Source organism: Pecten maximus, chromosome 18 (genome assembly GCF_902652985.1).
Source record: "Pecten maximus chromosome 18, xPecMax1.1, whole genome shotgun sequence".
NCBI lineage: Eukaryota > Metazoa > Mollusca > Bivalvia > Pectinida > Pectinidae > Pecten > Pecten maximus.
Genome location: NC_047032.1, coordinates 30,234,917 through 30,254,106, shown reverse-complemented (window position 1 = coordinate 30,254,106; position 19,190 = coordinate 30,234,917). Strand labels below are relative to the sequence as shown.

General features: G+C 38.0%; 1 protein-coding gene across 1 annotated transcript; it reads right to left on the bottom strand.

The window, feature by feature from the left end:
- Window positions 1–9,852: 9,852 nt before the first annotated feature.
- Window positions 9,853–18,799, bottom strand: LOC117316884 (39S ribosomal protein L53, mitochondrial-like). The gene is made up of 3 exons (XM_033871668.1): window positions 18,678–18,799; window positions 14,302–14,414; window positions 9,853–10,896 (listed from the first exon to the last, which is right to left on the bottom strand). Exons 1-3 carry the CDS (start codon window positions 18,785–18,787, stop codon window positions 10,742–10,744), a joined length of 378 nt encoding a protein of 125 aa, XP_033727559.1. The 5' UTR covers window positions 18,788–18,799; the 3' UTR covers window positions 9,853–10,741.
- Window positions 18,800–19,190: the final 391 nt, after the last annotated feature.

The following is a 19,190-nucleotide window of genomic DNA, read 5'->3' as shown; positions in this document are numbered from 1 at the left end:
ATCTTTTATAAGCCTTGTTACATAAGTATCTGCTACAGAATCTTTTATAAGCCTTGTTACATTAGTATCCGCTACAGAATCTTTTATAAGCCTTGTTACATTAGTACAACATTGGGCACTGCATGTTATAATCTGTATCTGGTACTACTTTAGCCAAAATGCTAAATTTAGCATTCTGAATAAAAGGTATCTGGAGCTCGAACACAATATACCCTAAAGGATTCAGGGCGAAACTTATGTATCAAGCCTGGCTAGAATCTCCCTTGGAGACCCCATGGTCCTCAATACTCAGCGGGTCACACCCCTGTGACTGCCTTAGAGCCTGAACCAAAGAACAGGATGTAACCTCTGAATCACTCATCAAGCAGCAAATCTCATACCTCCAGTCCATATACAAAACATCGCTCTTCATGGGAGGGTCCTCTCCTTAGAAAGAGGGTAATTTAGGACTTTTGGTACATTTTGATGACAAGTATAAAAACTTCAGCCTCACCAAGAGCAAGGGAAATTGTCCTTGACCTTGACTGCTTGACAGTTTGGTGTGGATTCACCCGTCAGGTGTATCCGCAAAAGTGATGACTATGTACATAATTGCCAATTTTCTGGAGCAATATATGATCATCTGTTCCTTTGAGAGACTGATTTGAGCATGTCAAAGTAAAACCTTATAGAAGCGACACCAATGACCATGTTAACCAGATTAAGGTAAAAGTCCAAAATCCTGTCCTGTCCTGTCCTACAAACTGTCCGATGGCATGATGCAGAATGAAGTGGAAGCAGAGTACAGGGATGACCTGTGCAGGTAATAAGATGTGAAGTCTGTACAACACTCTCATCCAATCAAACCTCTCACACACAATGATGTTTGACACAAGTCCTAACTGGATACTGCACTTTGGGATATTTTGGCGTTGCCAAAATTTGGCATTTTTTGCTTAAAATAGGGTGGTTAAATATTGGTGTGTCAAATTTTGGCGTTTACCATCATGTGTGTTAAATTTTGGCACTTACCTGTAGATATGTAATTGATATGTTTGTTCATTACGCTACAAAAGTCTCAAGTAAAATATCACTTGCCACAGGTATAAAACATGTTAAAATAGATTTAGAAGCCAAAAACAAAGATAATTTCATCCTGGACACTGATGCTTCAGACGTCGCTATTGGGGGAGTACTAAGTCAAGTGCAAGGAAACAAGGAGAAAGTAATTGCTTTTAGCAGTTTTTCTCTACCAGCAGAAGAGAAAACTTACTGCACCACACGTAAGGAGTTTTTGAGTATAGTCAGATTCACTCGACAGTTTAAACACTACCTATTAGGTAAACAGTTTACCGTACAGACACATCATTCAATTCTTACTGGGCTCTTAAGGTTTAAGGAACCACAGGGACAACTAGCACAATGGATGGAGGAGCTTGCACAGTATCACATGATCGTCAAGCATAGGTCAGGAGTTAAGCACGGAAATGCGGATGCACTCTCACGAGTTCCGGACAGTCTTACTCCGTGTCCATCATATGTGGCAGACATAAAGCTGGAGATGTTAACCCATGTGGAGGATGCCATTACTGCATAAGAGATGCCATTACTGCATAAGAGCCAACTGGCAATCGGGAGAATTTACCCAGGAAGTGGACGGAGTGATTGGTCTTTCCATGCAGTCGCAGACAGGAAGGTCCGTACTTTATCTGGAGTACACCACATTTGCTGTTTAATCGGTTTAGCATCCCCTGTGTCAATCTGTTGTTCGATTTCCGTAAAGCTCCCCAAGTCAAAATCAGTTTCCACAAACACATCGCTGTAGTTACCCGGCAGGCACTTTAGTTGTGTCGCTTGATCTGCTGTAAGATGCTTGATAGAGTCCTCAAATACGGTCCTCACATGAGACGGTAATTCTTGTATGGCCGTGTCCGGTAGTAATATCTCATGGATTTTGAGATTAGAAATCCACTTGATAAAGTCCTGGTCCACATTAGTTGCCTCTTCGCTCATTTTCCTTTCCACATTAGTTGGATAAGACACAGTGCGGGGATGGATAAACCAAGATCGTTGAAAGATTCAATAAAGCAGTCGCTCAACGAACAATCCATTTTCCCGGACACTCTTACTACAGAGTTAGGAGGTACAACAATTTGTTTGGTAGTTGTGACTCTGGCGACTTCAGGCTTACACCCCTAAATTTTGTAGAGATTGGAATCCGTTCATCCTCTAAAATGAGTGTGTCCGTCTGCATTTTATGAATCGAAAAGATCATGACCCAATAACATTTCCTCATTTATTGGTGCTACATAAACTCGGTGTTGGAATGAGTGATTCCCTAGTCTTATACCGATAGGTGTAATAATAAGGCCCTTCATAGCTGAATCCTGGTCCGCCATATACATGATAGCATCCTTCACCTTGCGTGGTTTTTTACCTAGTCTATCATATATCGCTGTTGACAGAATAGTAATCTCTGCTCAAGAGTCCATCCTTGCTTCCATGACAATTATCTGTATGGACGATGATCCTGGACGTACTCTAAATACCTGTACTACCTCCACATCTGAAGCTGTATCCTGTTTGGGACTATAAATGTCCCATTGTCCATGCTTGATCCGTTAGACCTAATGTCCTTACTACAACTAAATCTCCCGGGGTCTTTATTGGGCCAGGGTGTCCCAGTGTCCTTAGTGGGACAAGGTGTCCCATAATTCTTAGTGCGACGGGGTGTCCCATTATCCTTAGTGGGACAAGGTGTCCCATAATTCTTAGTGGGATGGGGTGTCCCATTATCCTTAGTGGGACGGGGTGTCCCATAATCTTTAGTGGGGCAGGGTGTCCCATAATCCTTAGCCTCACGGGCTCACTCAGATGCTTCTTCCCAAACATTCAAGCTCGCACACTACCCACACATGTATACAGATGAGTAGAAAACCCGGAATGTACTCAGGCCTGAAAACATTTTTGGTGATTTATTGTGTTTATTAGGTCATATCTCCATTATTACTGAATGGATTTTTGTTCGGACACCAGCAGCAAAAAGGTTAATTCATCACCTTTAAAATGGTATAAGTTATATTCAACAGTATTAGAAATTAGAACTGAAAGTGGTGGCCATTATGAACCCATATGAAATAAAAATGTCGATATTTACAACTGTTTTTGTTATAACGAATACCCATATCTCAAATGATACTGAACAGATTTTTGTTCAGGAACTACCAACAAAAGGAGAATTTAGTACTCTTTCACATGATATAAACTGTCTGAATACATGTTCGATATTAATTGCGAAAGTGGTGGCCGAATTAACCTAGGTGAATTTCACCTTAAACAAAAATCCATTCAGTGATAAGTGAGATATGACCTAATAAATACAAAATATTATGAAAAATCTCTTCATGTCGGAGTGCATTCTGGGTTTGGTCCTCACCCCATGTATACACACATACAGGTAACTGATCACTACAATCCTAATGTAGACTATAAAGGAAGCTTTAAAACAAGTGATATAATCATAAATCTTAATACCTGTAAGTTGTACTGGTAATGTTTATTATTTACCACATGATAAATATAAATTTTACTTCATGATGAAAAGAACTTTGTATAGTCGAGATAATGAAAATGGTCTAATGAAATACTGATAAACAGTGTATGATGATGACTTACGTGTGGCGTCGACGCTCCTCATCCTCTGAAAAAAGATGACATCTATAAGTTGGACAATCACATTACTGTGGGTAAATCAAACAAAAGGTGTCTGCTTCTGGTTAGCATTAATAGAAAAAATATTAGCCTCTACTATAATACCAACAAGGTGTAACACTCAAAAAACTGCAAGACTTAAGTTCAATCCGATTATAATATCAAATGAACATAAACTTCAGTAACATACCTTGGTTTAGAATTCTTAGATATCAACGCATGTTTTTTTTTTTATGTGACGATGCTTTAAAGACAAGAAGATGCAGAGATGGATCTGAAAAGCGATTGTGATAGCCAGCGATGCGATTCGACTGTGGAACGGAAGTAATCTGTATATTTTAGAGCGGTATGTAGGGAGACAATCTGATTGGTCGACAGCTCTGTAAACAATACTAACTATAATTGTCAACCAATCAAATCTTACCTTCCGTTCCACAGTCGATGCATCGTAGATCCTCGAGTGTTACACCTTGTTTATAAAGTAAGAGTACGGGCTAATTTTTTCTTTCTTTTAATACTAACCAGAAGCAGGCACCTGTGATTAAACAAAAGGCCCATAGAACACGTATTGCTCATCTGTTTCTTTTCTATCACAAATTAAAACATCGGAATGCTTCAAGCATATTTCAGTCAGTGTTTAGGTGGTCAGGTAGTGCAGTGGTAAAACTCAACTTTCACCTGGGTGCCTGAAGCCTAATTCACTGATCAGATAGGTGTGGGGTCACCTGCCTGACCATGTGAGTTTTATCCGGGTTACTCCGGTTTCTTCCCATCGTAAGACCAATCAGACAGAGTTTACAAAACTTGCAATTGTTTTTCTGAGATTAGTCCAGGCCTGTAAACTGTACATCACAGCAGTTGTATGATGATAATCTTAGTTTCAAATTAACTCAGTGGTGAGGCATGGCCACAGAAATAATCCTGAAAGCATAACAATGGCTTTCTGTTATATATTTTGTTAAACGTTCTATTAACAGTCAGGGTAATTTAAGGATGTGCCTGGTTTTGGAGGTGGAGAAAAGTTGGTGTACCTGGAGAAAACAAGAGGCCCATGGGGCCTGTATCGCTCACCTGGTTGGATTTAACCAAATGTCAAAATAATGTTCATGTTCAATTCGTTTTGTTGTTAACCTCAAACAATGCTATATATGGTTATAGCGTGGGGATCCCAATTGCTTTAAAGAAATAATGAAGTCCAGACTCTCTGAGTTTACAACATGCATTCTAGTAGTGATTTAAAGGAATTACCTCTATATCCCATATGGGGCCCCGCCCCTTTTGCCCCTTGGGGGTCAGAGTCACCATTTATGCAAAATCTGTTCCCCTTTCCCCAAGAATGTTTCTTACCAAAATTGGGTTTCAAATCCATTCATAATTAACTTTATGACTAGTAGCGATTTTAAGGAATTACCTCTATTTCCCCATTAGGCCCCGTCCCTTTGGCCCTTGGGGGGTCAGAGTCACCATTTATGCAAAATCTGTTCCCCTTCCCCCAAGAATGTTTCTGACCAAATTGGGTTCAAATCCATTCATAACTTTATGACAAGTAGCTATTTAAAGGAATAACCTCTATTTCCCCATTAGGCCCCGCCCCTTTGGCCCCTTGGAGGTCAGAGTAACCATTTATGCAAAATCTGTTCCCCTTCCCCAAAGGATGTTTCTGACCAAATTGGGTTCAAATCCATTCATAACTTTATGACTAGTAGCGATTTAAAGGAATTGCCTCTATTTCCTCTATTGGGCCCCGCCCCTCAGGCCCCTTGGGGGTCAGAGTCACCATTTATGCAAAATCTGATCCCCTTCTGCCAAGGATATTTCTGACCAAATTGGGTTCAAATCCATTCAGAACTTTATGACTAGTAGCGATTTGAAGGAATAACCTCTATTTCCCCATTAGGCCCCACCCCTTTGGCCCCTTGGGGGTCAGAGTCACCATTTATGCAAAATCTGTTCCCCTTCCCCAAAGGATGTTATTGACCAAATTGGCTTCAAATCCATTCAGAACTTTATGACTAGTAGCGATTTAAAGGAATTGCCTCAATTTCCTCTATTGGGCCCCGCCCCTCAGGCCCCTTGGGGGTCAGAGTCACCATTTATGCAAAATCTGATCCCCTTCTGCCAAGGATATGTCTGACCAAATTGGGTTCAAATCCATTCAGAACTTTATGACTAGTAGCGATTTGAAGGAATTACCTCTATTTCCCCATTAGGCCCCACCCCTTTGGCCCCTTGGGGGTCAGAGTAACCATTTATGCAAAATCTGTTCCCCTTCCCCAAAGGATGTTTCTGACCAAATTGACTCAACAATGTCCTCATGCAAGATGATTCCCATTTATATAATTCATTCATTCAATTGTTTATGGTGGAGTCTATTCAATGTTGGCTCTGTTCCCTGAGTTGAGACATACCAGAGTCTATACAAATGGTAGTTGCTACTCTCTCCTTATGCTTGGCATTTTAGGAGTGGGACGACTGGTTTGACTGTTGTCAGTATAATGAGACCAGGTGGGGTGTCCTGCTGGACATGAATATAATTCAAGTTCTTTGACATCAAAACTCATATTAAAGGATATTACTTACATGATTTGGAATTGTAGTGAAACTAAAACGTTTCAGATGTTTTATAAGTCTTTTCTGCAATTTAAACCTCTTCAAACACTAGCGCACAAATGTGTAAGTCACTATCAACGCAATTCTGAAAGTAGAAGTGTTGTTAAATCATCCATTTTATGTACAAAATCATGCCTGGTTAAACATGTGGTAATTAGAGGGAAATTGATGCCATTGTTGTATTGGATTTGAAATTATATGATTTAAATATATCAAACCATAATAATTAACTCTATTTTCTTATAAATGCAAATGACTTACATCAAAATGAAGGTACCGGTATCCACACCTTGTAAAATGCACAGTCAGATTCTTAATTTACCCATAAATCCCTGTATATCCTGCTATACACCGGAAATTGGTACTAATTAAAGGAAATGAGAAGGAATGACACACAGGTAGGTTTTTTATAATCTTATGTATTTACACCACAAAGTGTCCCCTTCAAACCTATTATATATGTGATCCATATGTGGCCCTCGTTGTCCCTCTGTATCAGTCACTAAAAAACGTGTGTGTTAAATACAGGCTGCCTATAGTACTACAATCACACCGACAGTTGAGGAGGAATCTTGATAAGGGATGAACTTCCTGGGTGATAATATTCATGTTTTATGATTGACTACAGTTGTCATATACATGTACATCACACAGAATAACAAATTGTGAGATCAGGATATTATAAAAAAGATTGAAATTATTTGGTATTGTATGGCTATTTGCTTAAATCAACATGCAGTACTTTCAATTATCAAACCTCCAGCAGGGGTGTAGCTGGGCCCTTGATTAAGTGGATTCATGAGTGCTGTAGGTGTGAGTTTGAAAGTTTTGGAAAGTTTTGAAAATATTAAAATGGAGTTCAATATAAAATGGAGTTCGATGGTCCGGCTTTTTCCCCCAGTAAACTTTAATTCTCATTTCTGTTCCCGATGTGTCAGTGTCACTATATGGTTCTACTATGTATACAAGGTGCACTTGACTTCATATTGATACAATTTTTTTTATGAAAAAATGAAGTGGATTCACCTGCATACTTGCGTACAGGCAGCTACGCGCTTGCCATGCACCTAGTCATTTTTATATTGTATTGGTAACGCATTCATAACAATACCAAAGCCACCGGGCATACATACAAAATTATATACCATAATCATACATTCAAATAACATAAACAAGAGGCCCATGGGGCCTGTACAGTCATCTGACTATAAAACACCATGTGTTATTGTAGCAACTGGTGGAAATTAAGAAGTTTAAAATATGTACATGTGTTGTTTAATAAAAAAAAAAGCATTATTGCACAAAAAAAACATATTTATATTCCTGCCTGGGTAGCTGTGAACACTAGTGCGCTGACAGTCGTCAGTGCAGTCATGCGTGACCTTCAGACCACTCTCCCCTACAATGTGGGTTTAAGTCGCGCTGGTGGCATGGGATGAAGTCTGTTGGGTTTGTTGTTTCCCCACAGATGCCACGTTGGTTTTCCACCTGTGGGTTTTCCTCCAACATCCAAAATAATATAAATATAAACAAATAATAAATTGTTCCCCCAGTGGTGGTCTGAATAAAAGCTCTACAGAGCTTATGCTGTAAACAACGATAAATAAAATTTGTTTAGAAAACCATAATTGCACTATCATGTAACAAACTGGCCACCATGGCTGCAATGCTGAACTGCAGATTGTGACATGGATGAACAATAACAACTCTTTGTGTGCTTCCTTAACAGCCTCGCCAATTTTCAGCTCAAAGCCACCAGTAGAAGAAGTTTGAAATAATATTGTTTTTGGAGATGATAGCAATGGATGACACCAGCATCGTAGATTTCAGACCTTCGCGGAAATTATGAACACTTGGTCAGCAACATCTCTTTGAGGGATATTTGGAACTTGGATATTTGTGACTTGGGTACAAACAAGAGGTCCAAGAGGCCTGCATCCAGTCAGCTGGATATTACAGTGATCATTCCTTGCAAGTTTCAGATGAATCCAATTGGTAAAACGTGAGGAGAAATTTAAATAGGTGCAGTTTAAGCAAACAATGATTGTGCAATCATGTTATAAAATGGCTGCCATGACTGCAATGTTGAACTTTTGATGAGGCCAAAAAATTAGAACACTTTCAGTTTCATCCTTCCCTTACCATCCTCACCAGTTTTCAGTTCAGATGGAACTAGAGAAGAAGTTTAAAATATGAAAAGTTGATTCATTGCTGATGACGGATGGTGCACAACAAGGGATAAAACATGATGGCAAGATAATAATTGGGTCAGACGACCTCAAAATGAAGCTCAGGGAATGTCAATTCTCCATTATCTGCTGCTGTGATTGTGGCACCTAGCAGGAAGTTTTTAGTACATAAACAAAAAATGGAAAAACGTCCAACAGATAAGGGGTCAAGGATAACATAAAATTCATGTTATCCTTGACCCCTTATCTGTTGGACATAAGACGTTTAAAATATATTGTTATAGGTTTGAAAGGGACAATAGCTTCACAGAGTAAATACACAAAATACCTCAACAAATCTTTGGAAAACCTACCTGTGTGTCATTCCTTCTCCAGTCCTTAATACCAATATCAGGTGTACGGGTATACACATTGATCAACTTTTTTCATTTATTATACCATATATCTTATTATACTTTTTTTTTGTTTGTTTTTGTTTAACGTCCTATTAACAGCCAGGGTCATTTAAGGACGTGCCAGGTTTTGGAGGTGGAGGAAAGCCGGAGTACCCGGGGAATAACCACCGGCCTACGGTCAGTACCTGGCAACAGCCTCATGTAGGTTTGGAACTTGCAACCCAAAGGTGGAGGGCTAGTGATAAAGTGTCAGGACACCTTAACCACTCGGCCACTGTGGCCCCAATTGTACTGCGTACAATAGGTTTAACTACTGGGTAAGGATCAAGAAGAATTTTCTCCTTAAAGTGTTCAGAATTAGATCAGCAGACTAACTTCCTTATCTTTTCTCATGGAGATACTTCTGACATAATATTAGTCAAATTCCATTCCGTCATTCTAGACAACTTAAAAAAGAAATGTTGACAAATGATAGAGGGAAGGAAAACAGATGCCGCACCATTGGTATAAGTTCACTGTTTTTTTCATCATGTGAGCTAACAATACTGAGCGAGAACATACTTGATACAGACTTAAGCACTCGTGTGTAATTGATCATGACTCTCATCGATAGAGATAGGCTGCTGATAGTTCGCATCAAAAGTTCTTTTCAGGGTCGAACATTAATCATGTGTATTCAAATCAAGATTTTTTTTTTTCAAAATTGAACATACTTTAAGTTTTAGTTAGTTACTGGTTTACTGCCTACACAACTCCACCTATCGCTAGGTTTCGTCTCACCGACTATAGTCAGTGTTCTCAGCCTTAGTTAGTTACTGGTTTACCGCCTACATCACTCCACCTATTGCTAGGTTTCGTCTCACCGACTATAGTCAGTGTTCTGTTGGCCTTAGAGACTGGTTTATCGCCCACATGACTCCGCCTATCGCTAGGTTTCGTCGCACCAAAGAATACAAACATATCATTCATTTATTCAGACAAAACTTTATTTTACAAATCAAACACATGTATTCCACTAAGTATTTCCATTTTATATATCATTTACACGATGTCACACTCAGCAGTCTAGTTTTTATCAGGCTCTGCCATAAAAGTAAAAAGACTTATTTACCTGTAAATATATCCAACTAATAATGGCATCACTTACATGAATGATACATTTGTTCAGAACTTATAAAGGTCTTTTGATAGCCTGTTGGTGGACAGACGAACACTTAAAGTCACTTCACAGTCAAAGTTCACCATGGTTTTGTAGACAGGTAAAAGACTAAGTATACACTCTGAATTAAAGGGAGACAACTCCCCTTGTTTGGAGGATGAATCTTAATTTTTCCCCTAAGATTTTTTTAAAAGAAGACTTTTATCATTTTACTTCGAAAACATAAATTAGAGCAATTATGACAAAAGAACTTGAGCCGTTGTACTTTTCATGTGTTTCTCACAACATAAATGTTAAAAATGGGGATGTTAGGCAAATGATTTCATCTAATATCTTTGTTTCTTTATTATCATTTACATTTAATGTCTGATTTCACATTTTACTTTCCCACACTGAAATGGCTGTTCAGTTATCGGACAAATTTCAGAAAGGTAAATCTAATGACAACTGTGAGTTACTGTAAATCAACTGGAAACCTAGGGTAGTTGAAAAGTGTTTTGTTTGGTATAATGTTGTACACAGGCGGTGAGTCTTCATTTACTTATGTATCCAGACACATCCAACAGAATCAACCTGATTCACAGAACAAAGTAGCATTTCATTCCTTTCCAAATATAAACATAGAAACACAACAAGGATTTACTCACAGTAAATATACAACGCAATCCTCTAAAGCACTTAACACTCTTTCCTCAAAATCATTTTTTGGAGGCTTTTTTCCGAGATGATTTTGTGTCAATAACGTTTGTTTCCATTTTTTTGGGGTCCTTTTCTGTACACATCTGATGTAATTTCAGTAAAATGTCCAATGACGTTAGATTTGTTGTTTTGAATAACACATTCTGGCCATCACCTGTAATGAAAAGAAGCAGACTTTAAGATTTTCATTATCTTTTTTTAGTTTCACTATTCTATACCAACATCAATTCTGGTCTCAATTAAACAATAACAAGAAATCTCACAGAGATCCTTGTGGTCACTATCACTTTTATTAGTTCTATGAAGGTTTTAACTTTTCTATTGTTTTGTCCTCTCTCCTATTGTTTTCTGCTCTACCGACATATGGACAAACTATGATTCTATTGTTCTTATGATCAATCTCAAAAATAAACAAGCAAAACAATGAATAATGATGATCTGATCAAACATCTGGACATCGGGAAGCATCTCTCTACTTTTTTCTGAGAAAAATTGCTAAGATACTTGAATTGTCCAACTCCAAGATGGTTACATACAATTCTTGTCAGCCATTTTGTTCATACATAGCTAAGGACCATCGGAGACAGACTAATGAAAATTGAGAAAGATCCATGCAATAATTTTTGAAAAATAACAAACTTAAATTGTCTGGTCAGTATCAAAACTGATCTTGAACAACATTTGGAGCAAGGGAAATCCATGTCTAAATCAAGTATGATCAAGGACCAAGGGAAATCCATGTCTAAATCGAGAATGATCAAGAACCAAGGGAAATCCATGTCTAAATCAAGAATGATCAAGGACCTTGGGAAATCCATGTCTAAATCGAGAATGATCAAGGACCAAGGGAAATCTGTCTAAATCGAGAATGATCAAGGACCTAGGGAAATCCATGTCTAAATCGAGAATGATTAAGGACCTAGGGAAATCCATGTCTAAATCGAGAATGATTAAGGACCTAGGGAAATCCATGTCTAAATCGAGTATGATCCCGGACCTAGGGGCATCTATGTCTAAATCGAGAATGATCAAGAACCAAGGGAAATACATGTCTAAATCGAGAATGATCAAGGACCAAGGGAAATCCATGTCTAAATCGAGAATGATCAAGGACCAAGGGAAATCCATGACTAAATCGAGAATGATCAAGGACCTAGGGAAATCCATGTCTAAATCGAGAATGATCAAGGACCAAGGGAAATCCATGTCTAAATCGAGAATGATCAAGGACCAAGGGAAATCCATGTCTAAATCGAGTATGATCAAGGACCTAGGGACATCCATGTCTAAATCGAGTATGATCAAGGACCTAGGGAAATCCATGTCTAAATCGAGAATGATCAAGGACCTAGGGAAATCTGTCTAAATCGAGAATGATCAAGGACCTAGGGAAATCCATGTCTAAATCCAGTATGATCAAGGACCTAGGGAAATCTGTCTAAATCGAGTATGATCAAGGACCAAGGGACATCCATGTCTAAATCGAGTATGATCAAGGACCAAGGGAAATCCATGTCTAAATCGAGAATGATCAAGGACCAAGGGAAATCCATGTCTAAATCGAGTATGATCAAGGACCAAGGGAAATCCATGACTAAATCGAGAATGATCGCGGACCAAGCGAAATCCATGTCTAAACTGAGTATGATCAAGGACCTAGGGAAATCCATGTCTAAATCGAGAATGATCAAGGACCAAGGGAAATCCATGTCTAAATCGAGAATGATCAAGGACCAAGGGAAATCCATGTCTAAATCGAGTATGATCAAGGACCTAGGGACATCCATGTCTAAATCGAGAATGATCAAGGACCAAGGGATATCCATGTTTTAATCGAGTATGATCAAGGACCAAGGGAAATCCATGACTAAATCGAGAATGATCCCGGACCTATGGACATCCATGTCTAAATCGAGTATGATCCCGGACCAAGGGAAATCCATGTCTAAATCGAGTATGATTAAGGACCTAGGGAAATCCATGTCTAAATCGAGAATGATCAAGAACCAAGCGAAATCCATGTCTAAATCGAGTATGATTAAGGACCAAGGGAAATCCATGTCTAAATCGAGTATGATCCCGGACCTAGGGACATCCATGTCTAAATCGAGTATGATCAAGGACCAAGGGATATCCATGTTTTAATCGAGTATGATCAAGGACCAAGGGAAATCCATGACTAAATCGAGAATGATCCCGGACCTATGGACATCCATGTCTAAATCGAGTATGATCCCGGACCAAGGGAAATCCATGTCTAAATCGAGTATGATTAAGGACCTAGGGAAATCCATGTCTAAATCGAGAATGATCAAGAACCAAGCGAAATCCATGTCTAAATCGAGTATGATTAAGGACCAAGGGAAATCCATGTCTAAATCGAGTATGATCCCGGACCTAGGGACATCCATGTCTAAATCGAGTATGATCAAGGACCTAGGGAAATCTGTCTAAATCGAGTATGATCAAGGACCTAGGGACATCCATGTCTAAATCGAGTATGATCAAGGACCTAGGGAAATCCATGTCTAAATCGAGAATGGTCAAGAAAGTACTGATAAATAGCTGTAACAATAGTTATTTAAGGATGGCCAGATGATGGACTAGGTATGACAAGGTATCTGAACTGCCCACCATCTGATGATAATGGGCTTAAAAATGTAGACAACACTAGTCAAAAACTAATCTTCTCTTTAACAATTCAAAAATTTCCAACCAAATACATAAAGTTAAGGATTTTAATATTTTTTGATACTAGTTACCTTAGGGCTTTTCCAAAATTATCAATGTGGGAGGGGTGAGAGGCAATTTTTCAGAAACCCAACCACTGATCATATATCATCAGAACATATCAAGTATAAACATTAAAACAATACTAGAAAAATGTGACTACTCCCACCACCCATCAAATTTTGATACAAGTGCAGTGATAATTCTACATGTGACATGATGTGTGTCCCAGGTCATTTGGACATTCTAGAAATATTGAAATTGTACACAGTGGGGCTAGTTTTAATTAAACTACAGGAAAATGACCCATACAAAAATAAATGTAGGTTTATCAGTGCAAATGCCTCCCATCCGTCCAACGTTCTAGTGGAATAGCCCTTAGGATTGTTGAAATAAATTTAATCACTTTCAAATGGCAGCCTCATTTCCACAAAATGTTTCTGTTTTATACATCCATTTTTTCATTTTATGTTTAAAGCAATTCAGATGAATATTTAATATCATTAAGAGTTTTAATTCAGGGTTTTTTTCTGTCAAAATCATTCTCAGAATTTATTGTTTATAGATTAAACAATAATATTCTTTTGTAACTGAAAAGAAATATAGAAATGTTGCTATATATGAAATGTGACACTTGGCCTAATATGGCTACACAAGCAGAATGCAATGTAAACTTTTTTAATTGATTGTCAGAATGCATGGAAATTTTGCTTCATTGTCTCACCAAAATCTTAAGATATTTTCATAAGACCTTGTTACTGTTTTTACCAGCAGATCAGAAGGACAGGCACAGGCACACATTGACATGTAAGACCATGACACTACTTACTGAAGTCGACTTTCATCTCCGGTTCTGACTGGTCTGACATGACTTCCACCTTTGGTACACAGTTTACATTGGTCGAGAGAATCTTATCTGCATGCAGGGCAAACATCACTTCCCTGAAACACAGAATCCAGAATATTTATTTTCATGAAACATTTTTGATTTTCCTGGTGTTTACTTTGCTGTAAAACCTACTAAGTAAATATCTTTGAAGACTGTAATGACCTGGTAGTGTACAGAGGGGAACTTTTAATGAAGTTCTGTCATCACAAAAATGGTTCACGGAGATTTATGAAGTGGAATTTGAATATTTTCAAGTAAAATACAGAGTGATTCCTGTTTCGTTGCTTTGCAATAGACACACATGTCCTATCCCTAAATTCAGTCCAAGTTTATGTGTTAGTCTACCAGCTTGGGCCGATTACAAGATATGGCATTATTTTGTTTAACTTAACATTACATTTATACAGTGGATTTCATTGGACAGTCCTGGTACTGTCCGTTATAGACAGGTGTCCATTATATAAGGGTGTCCCCTGTTACAGATTTGACTGTATGTAAGTCGTTGGAGATTTCTAGCACTGTCCGTTATAGACAGGTGTCCATTATATAAGGGTGTCCCTATAACCGATTTGACTGTATGTAAGTCGTTGGAGATTTCTAGTCCGTTATAGACAGGTGTCCATTATATAAGGGTGTCCCTATAACCGATTTGACTGTATGTAAGTCGTTGGAGATTTCTAGTCCGTTATAGACAGGTGTCCATTATATAAGGGTGTCCCCTGTTACAGATTTGACTGTATATAAGTCGTTGGAGATTTCTAGTCCGTTATAGACAGGTGTCCATTATATAAGGGTGTCCCCTGTTACAGATTTGACTGTATGTAAACTTGTCGTTGGATATTTCTAGTCCGTTATAGACAGGTGTCCATTATATAAGGGTGTCCCCTGTTACAGATTTGACTGTATGTAAGTCGTTGGAGATTTCTAGTCCGTTATAGACAGGTGTCCATTATATAAGGGTGTCCCCTGTTACAGATTTGACTGTATGTAAGTCGTTGGAGATTACTGGCACTGTCCGTTATAGACAGGTGTCCATTATATAAGGGTGTCCCTATAACCGATTTGACTGTATGTAAGTCGTTGGAGATTTCTAGTCCGTTATAGACAGGTGTCCATTATATAAGGGTGTCCCTATAACCGATTTGACTGTATGTAAGTCGTTGGAGATTTCTAGTCCGTTATAGACAGGTGTCCATTATATAAGGGTGTCCCCTGTTACAGATTTGACTGTATATAAGTCGTTGGAGATTTCTAGTCCGTTATAGACAGGTGTCCATTATATAAGGGTGTCCCCTGTTACAGATTTTACTGTATGTAAACTTGTCGTTGGATATTTCTAGTCCGTTATAGACAGGTGTCCATTATATAAGGGTGTCCCCTGTTACAGATTTGACTGTATGTAAGTCGTTGGAGATTTCTAGTCCGTTATAGACAGGTGTCCATTATATAAGGGTGTCCCCTGTTACAGATTTTACTGTATGTAAACTTGTCGTTGGAGATTTCTAGTCCGTTATAGACAGGTGTCCATTATATAAGGGTGTCCCCTGTTACAGATTTGACTGTATGTAAGTCGTTGGAGATTTCTAGCACTGTCCGTTATAGACAGGTGTCCATTATATAAGGGTGTCCTGTTACAGATTTGACTGTATGTAAGTCGTTGGAGATTTCTAGTCCGTTATAGACAGGTGTCCATTATATAAGGGTGTCCCCTGTTACAGATTTGACTGTATATAAGTCGTTGGAGATTTCTAGTCTGTTATAGACAGGTGTCCATTATATAAGGGTGTCCCCTGTTACAGATTTGACTGTATGTAAACTTGTCGTTGGATATTTCTAGTCCGTTATAGACAGGTGTCCATTATATAAGGGTGTCCCCTGTTACAGATTTGACTGTATGTAAGTCGTTGGAGATTTCTAGTCCGTTATAGACAGGTGTCCATTATATAAGGGTGTCCGGATCCCCTGTTACAGATTTTACTGTATGTAAACTTGTCGTTGGAGATTTCTAGTCCGTTATAGACAGGTGTCCATTATATAAGGGTGTCCCCTGTTACAGATTTGACTGTATGTAAGTCGTTGGAGATTTCTAGCACTGTCCGTTATAGACAGGTGTCCATTATATAAGGGTGTCCTGTTACAGATTTGACTGTATGTAAGTCGTTGGAGATTTCTAGTCCGTTATAGACAGGTGTCCATTATATAAGGGTGTCCTGTTACAGATTTGACTGTATGTAAGTCGTTGGAGATTTCTAGTCCGTTATAGACAGGTGTCCATTATATAAGGGTGTCCTGTTACAGATTTGACTGTATGTAAGTCGTTGGAGATTTCTAGTCCGTTATAGACAGGTGTCCATTATATAAGGGTGTCCCCTGTTACAGATTTGACTGTATGTAAGTCGTTGGAGATTTCTAGTCCGTTATAGACAGGTGTCCATTATATAAGGGTGTCCCCTGTTACAGATTTGACTGTATGTAAGTCGTTGATTAATGAGCACAATGGAAGGTATCAATTTAACACACACCTTCTGTTTTTACCGGTATATACATGTATACTACAAGTTTTATGATAAATTTAATAGGAATTTTTTTTTATAACCCATGTCTCTATCAAATCAACTTTATAAGACTATCAAAACATTCAGACCTTATATTCACATCATATTCATGTGACAGGTGTTTTTTTGTAGCTACCATAAAATATGTAAAAATTCAAAATCTGTTTAACAGGAAATGACATGGTCAGGAAATGATGAACCGATAGTCATGAAAATTGACATGAGTGATCTTAGCGCCACCATTTGCTTACTTGAGAAAAATTTACTATGGCTTTCCATGCTAATTTTCTCGATATTCAAACTTATTGCAGAAAACATGGTTTTTCAAAAACATAATTATTTCAAAACAAGGATGAAAAAAGGGTGTAATAATCTGTAAATGTTAAGTTTTTACAGGGGGAATCTGATTTAAGTTGAGAAACTTTACCTACAAGTAAGAATTTTATTTTTGAGGGCATTTTTATTACACCAAAATATGAAAAAAGGAAATCATATAATCTTTCTTGCAAAGATGAATTATAAAATGTTAAATTAAGGGAGAATAAAAACATTACCTAACCAAGGAAATGAAAATAATACAAACCATTGTTTACATTTTAGTGATTTTACTTTTTTCACCTGAAGCAAAGTTATCTCCCCTTTATATTTCATTGTGTGATTTGAAAATCTTTTTCTCATGAGATATTGTAGCATTTTATGAGTGCTTCATCTCTCATTTGATAATAACCAGAGTTTCATTTGTCTTTTGGGGCAAAGGCTTTGTGAAGGATGGACTCCGAGGGAGTTGTATAAAAAGTAAGGAGTTATATAATAATTTATAATCCCAGGTAAGCGGAAATTTCAATTTCTCCTCATACAAAACAGTTATAACTAATCAATGTAATTGGAAGGGATGATGATGATGATGATGATGATGATGACGACGACGACGACGGCAGCGACGATGATGATGTTATAACTAAAAAATGTATAATAGGAAGGTTAACGTTATAACTAAAAAATGTATAATAGGAAGGTTATAACTAAAAAATGTATAATAGGATAATGATGAAGACAACAACAACTTATAGTGTTCATGTGTCCTGCTTATATATATATATTTTTCACAAATAAAATAAAACAAATATGAAATATGATAATAATGAACAATACTCTGGCCGCACTTGAGCCTCCGACCAGTGCCCTGTCTGAATTGATATCCTACCACCAGACTCAAGGAAAATCTCTAGTCTGTACTGGTAAGGTGATCTACACTCTCCCTTTTATACATATATCTTATATACCAGTAACAGAGCCTGAAATCACGCCAAGGTCACCCAGTGACCCTCCCGATAACCATTTAAGTATTAATCAATTCATATAAATGTAGAATGCTAAATTCCTTAGTCCCAACACTGGACGTTAGACATTCTGGCGGACTTATGTGGTGTGACACAGACATGTAACTTAATATCTATCAAAATGGGTAACGCATGTAGAGGATCTCCGACAACATGGGTATTGTCTGGTAGTGTGGCCGGACTATTCATAGACTAATATCTTGATGATGTAGCTGAAATAAGTGTTGTGTCGCGATTAATTCTAGATTTTTGTTACGTTCAGTGACGTACATTGCCATCTCACAGACTCGCATGTACAGTGTGCTCCCAAATCAGACCGGTCGTCAAACGTTTGCCGGTGCACATGTTTAACCGACAAGTTACGATAATACTTACAAAGATGTAAATCCACATTAGCAATATACCCCACATCATATATTACCTGATTGCTCTTACATCTGATGAGTACGGGTCGAATTTGAAAAGCAGTTTCTTTACAGGTCGGAGTTGGAAGTTCTTTAAGATCCCTGCAATGGCTCTATTCTGTGCCATTTTGAACCGGAAGTGCCCCTTTTAGAAAAATGTATAACTAAAAGCGGTCCAGACAAAACCATATGGTATCGAAGCGCCAAGGATCAATTACTTCTTCCGCTACATAACAGATGTATATATATCGATCTAAGACCGTATTATTATTTATTACTTGTACATATTTTTAGTTTCGGTTCTAAATAGCTCAATAGATCTACAGTAGAGCTTTTGTATTGTCTTACCATGTATTGACTTTAGATAAAACTTGATTTTATTTGTGTTCTGCTCATATCCTGCATCAGAGACGTCCCTGACTGCACGGACTTATATATTAGAATTTTCTTGAAGCATCATTAATGATTTGTTTTACTCGTTGGCGTCTGGTAAAATACTGTAAAGTTAAACTAACAATAGATGTTTCACT

Bases quoted from the DNA above. Each gene is read 5' to 3' on its own strand.
- LOC117316884 (XM_033871668.1), bottom strand. From the start codon at position 18,787: ATGGCACAGAATAGAGCCATTGCAGGGATCTTAAAGAACTTCCAACTC. The intron at 14,415-18,677 runs GTAATATATGAT...TCTGTGTTTCAG, and splicing joins TCAGATGTAAGAGCAATCAG to GGAAGTGATGTTTGCCCTGC. The intron at 10,897-14,301 runs GTAAGTAGTGTC...TTTTCATTACAG, and splicing joins GGAGATGAAAGTCGACTTCA to GTGATGGCCAGAATGTGTTA.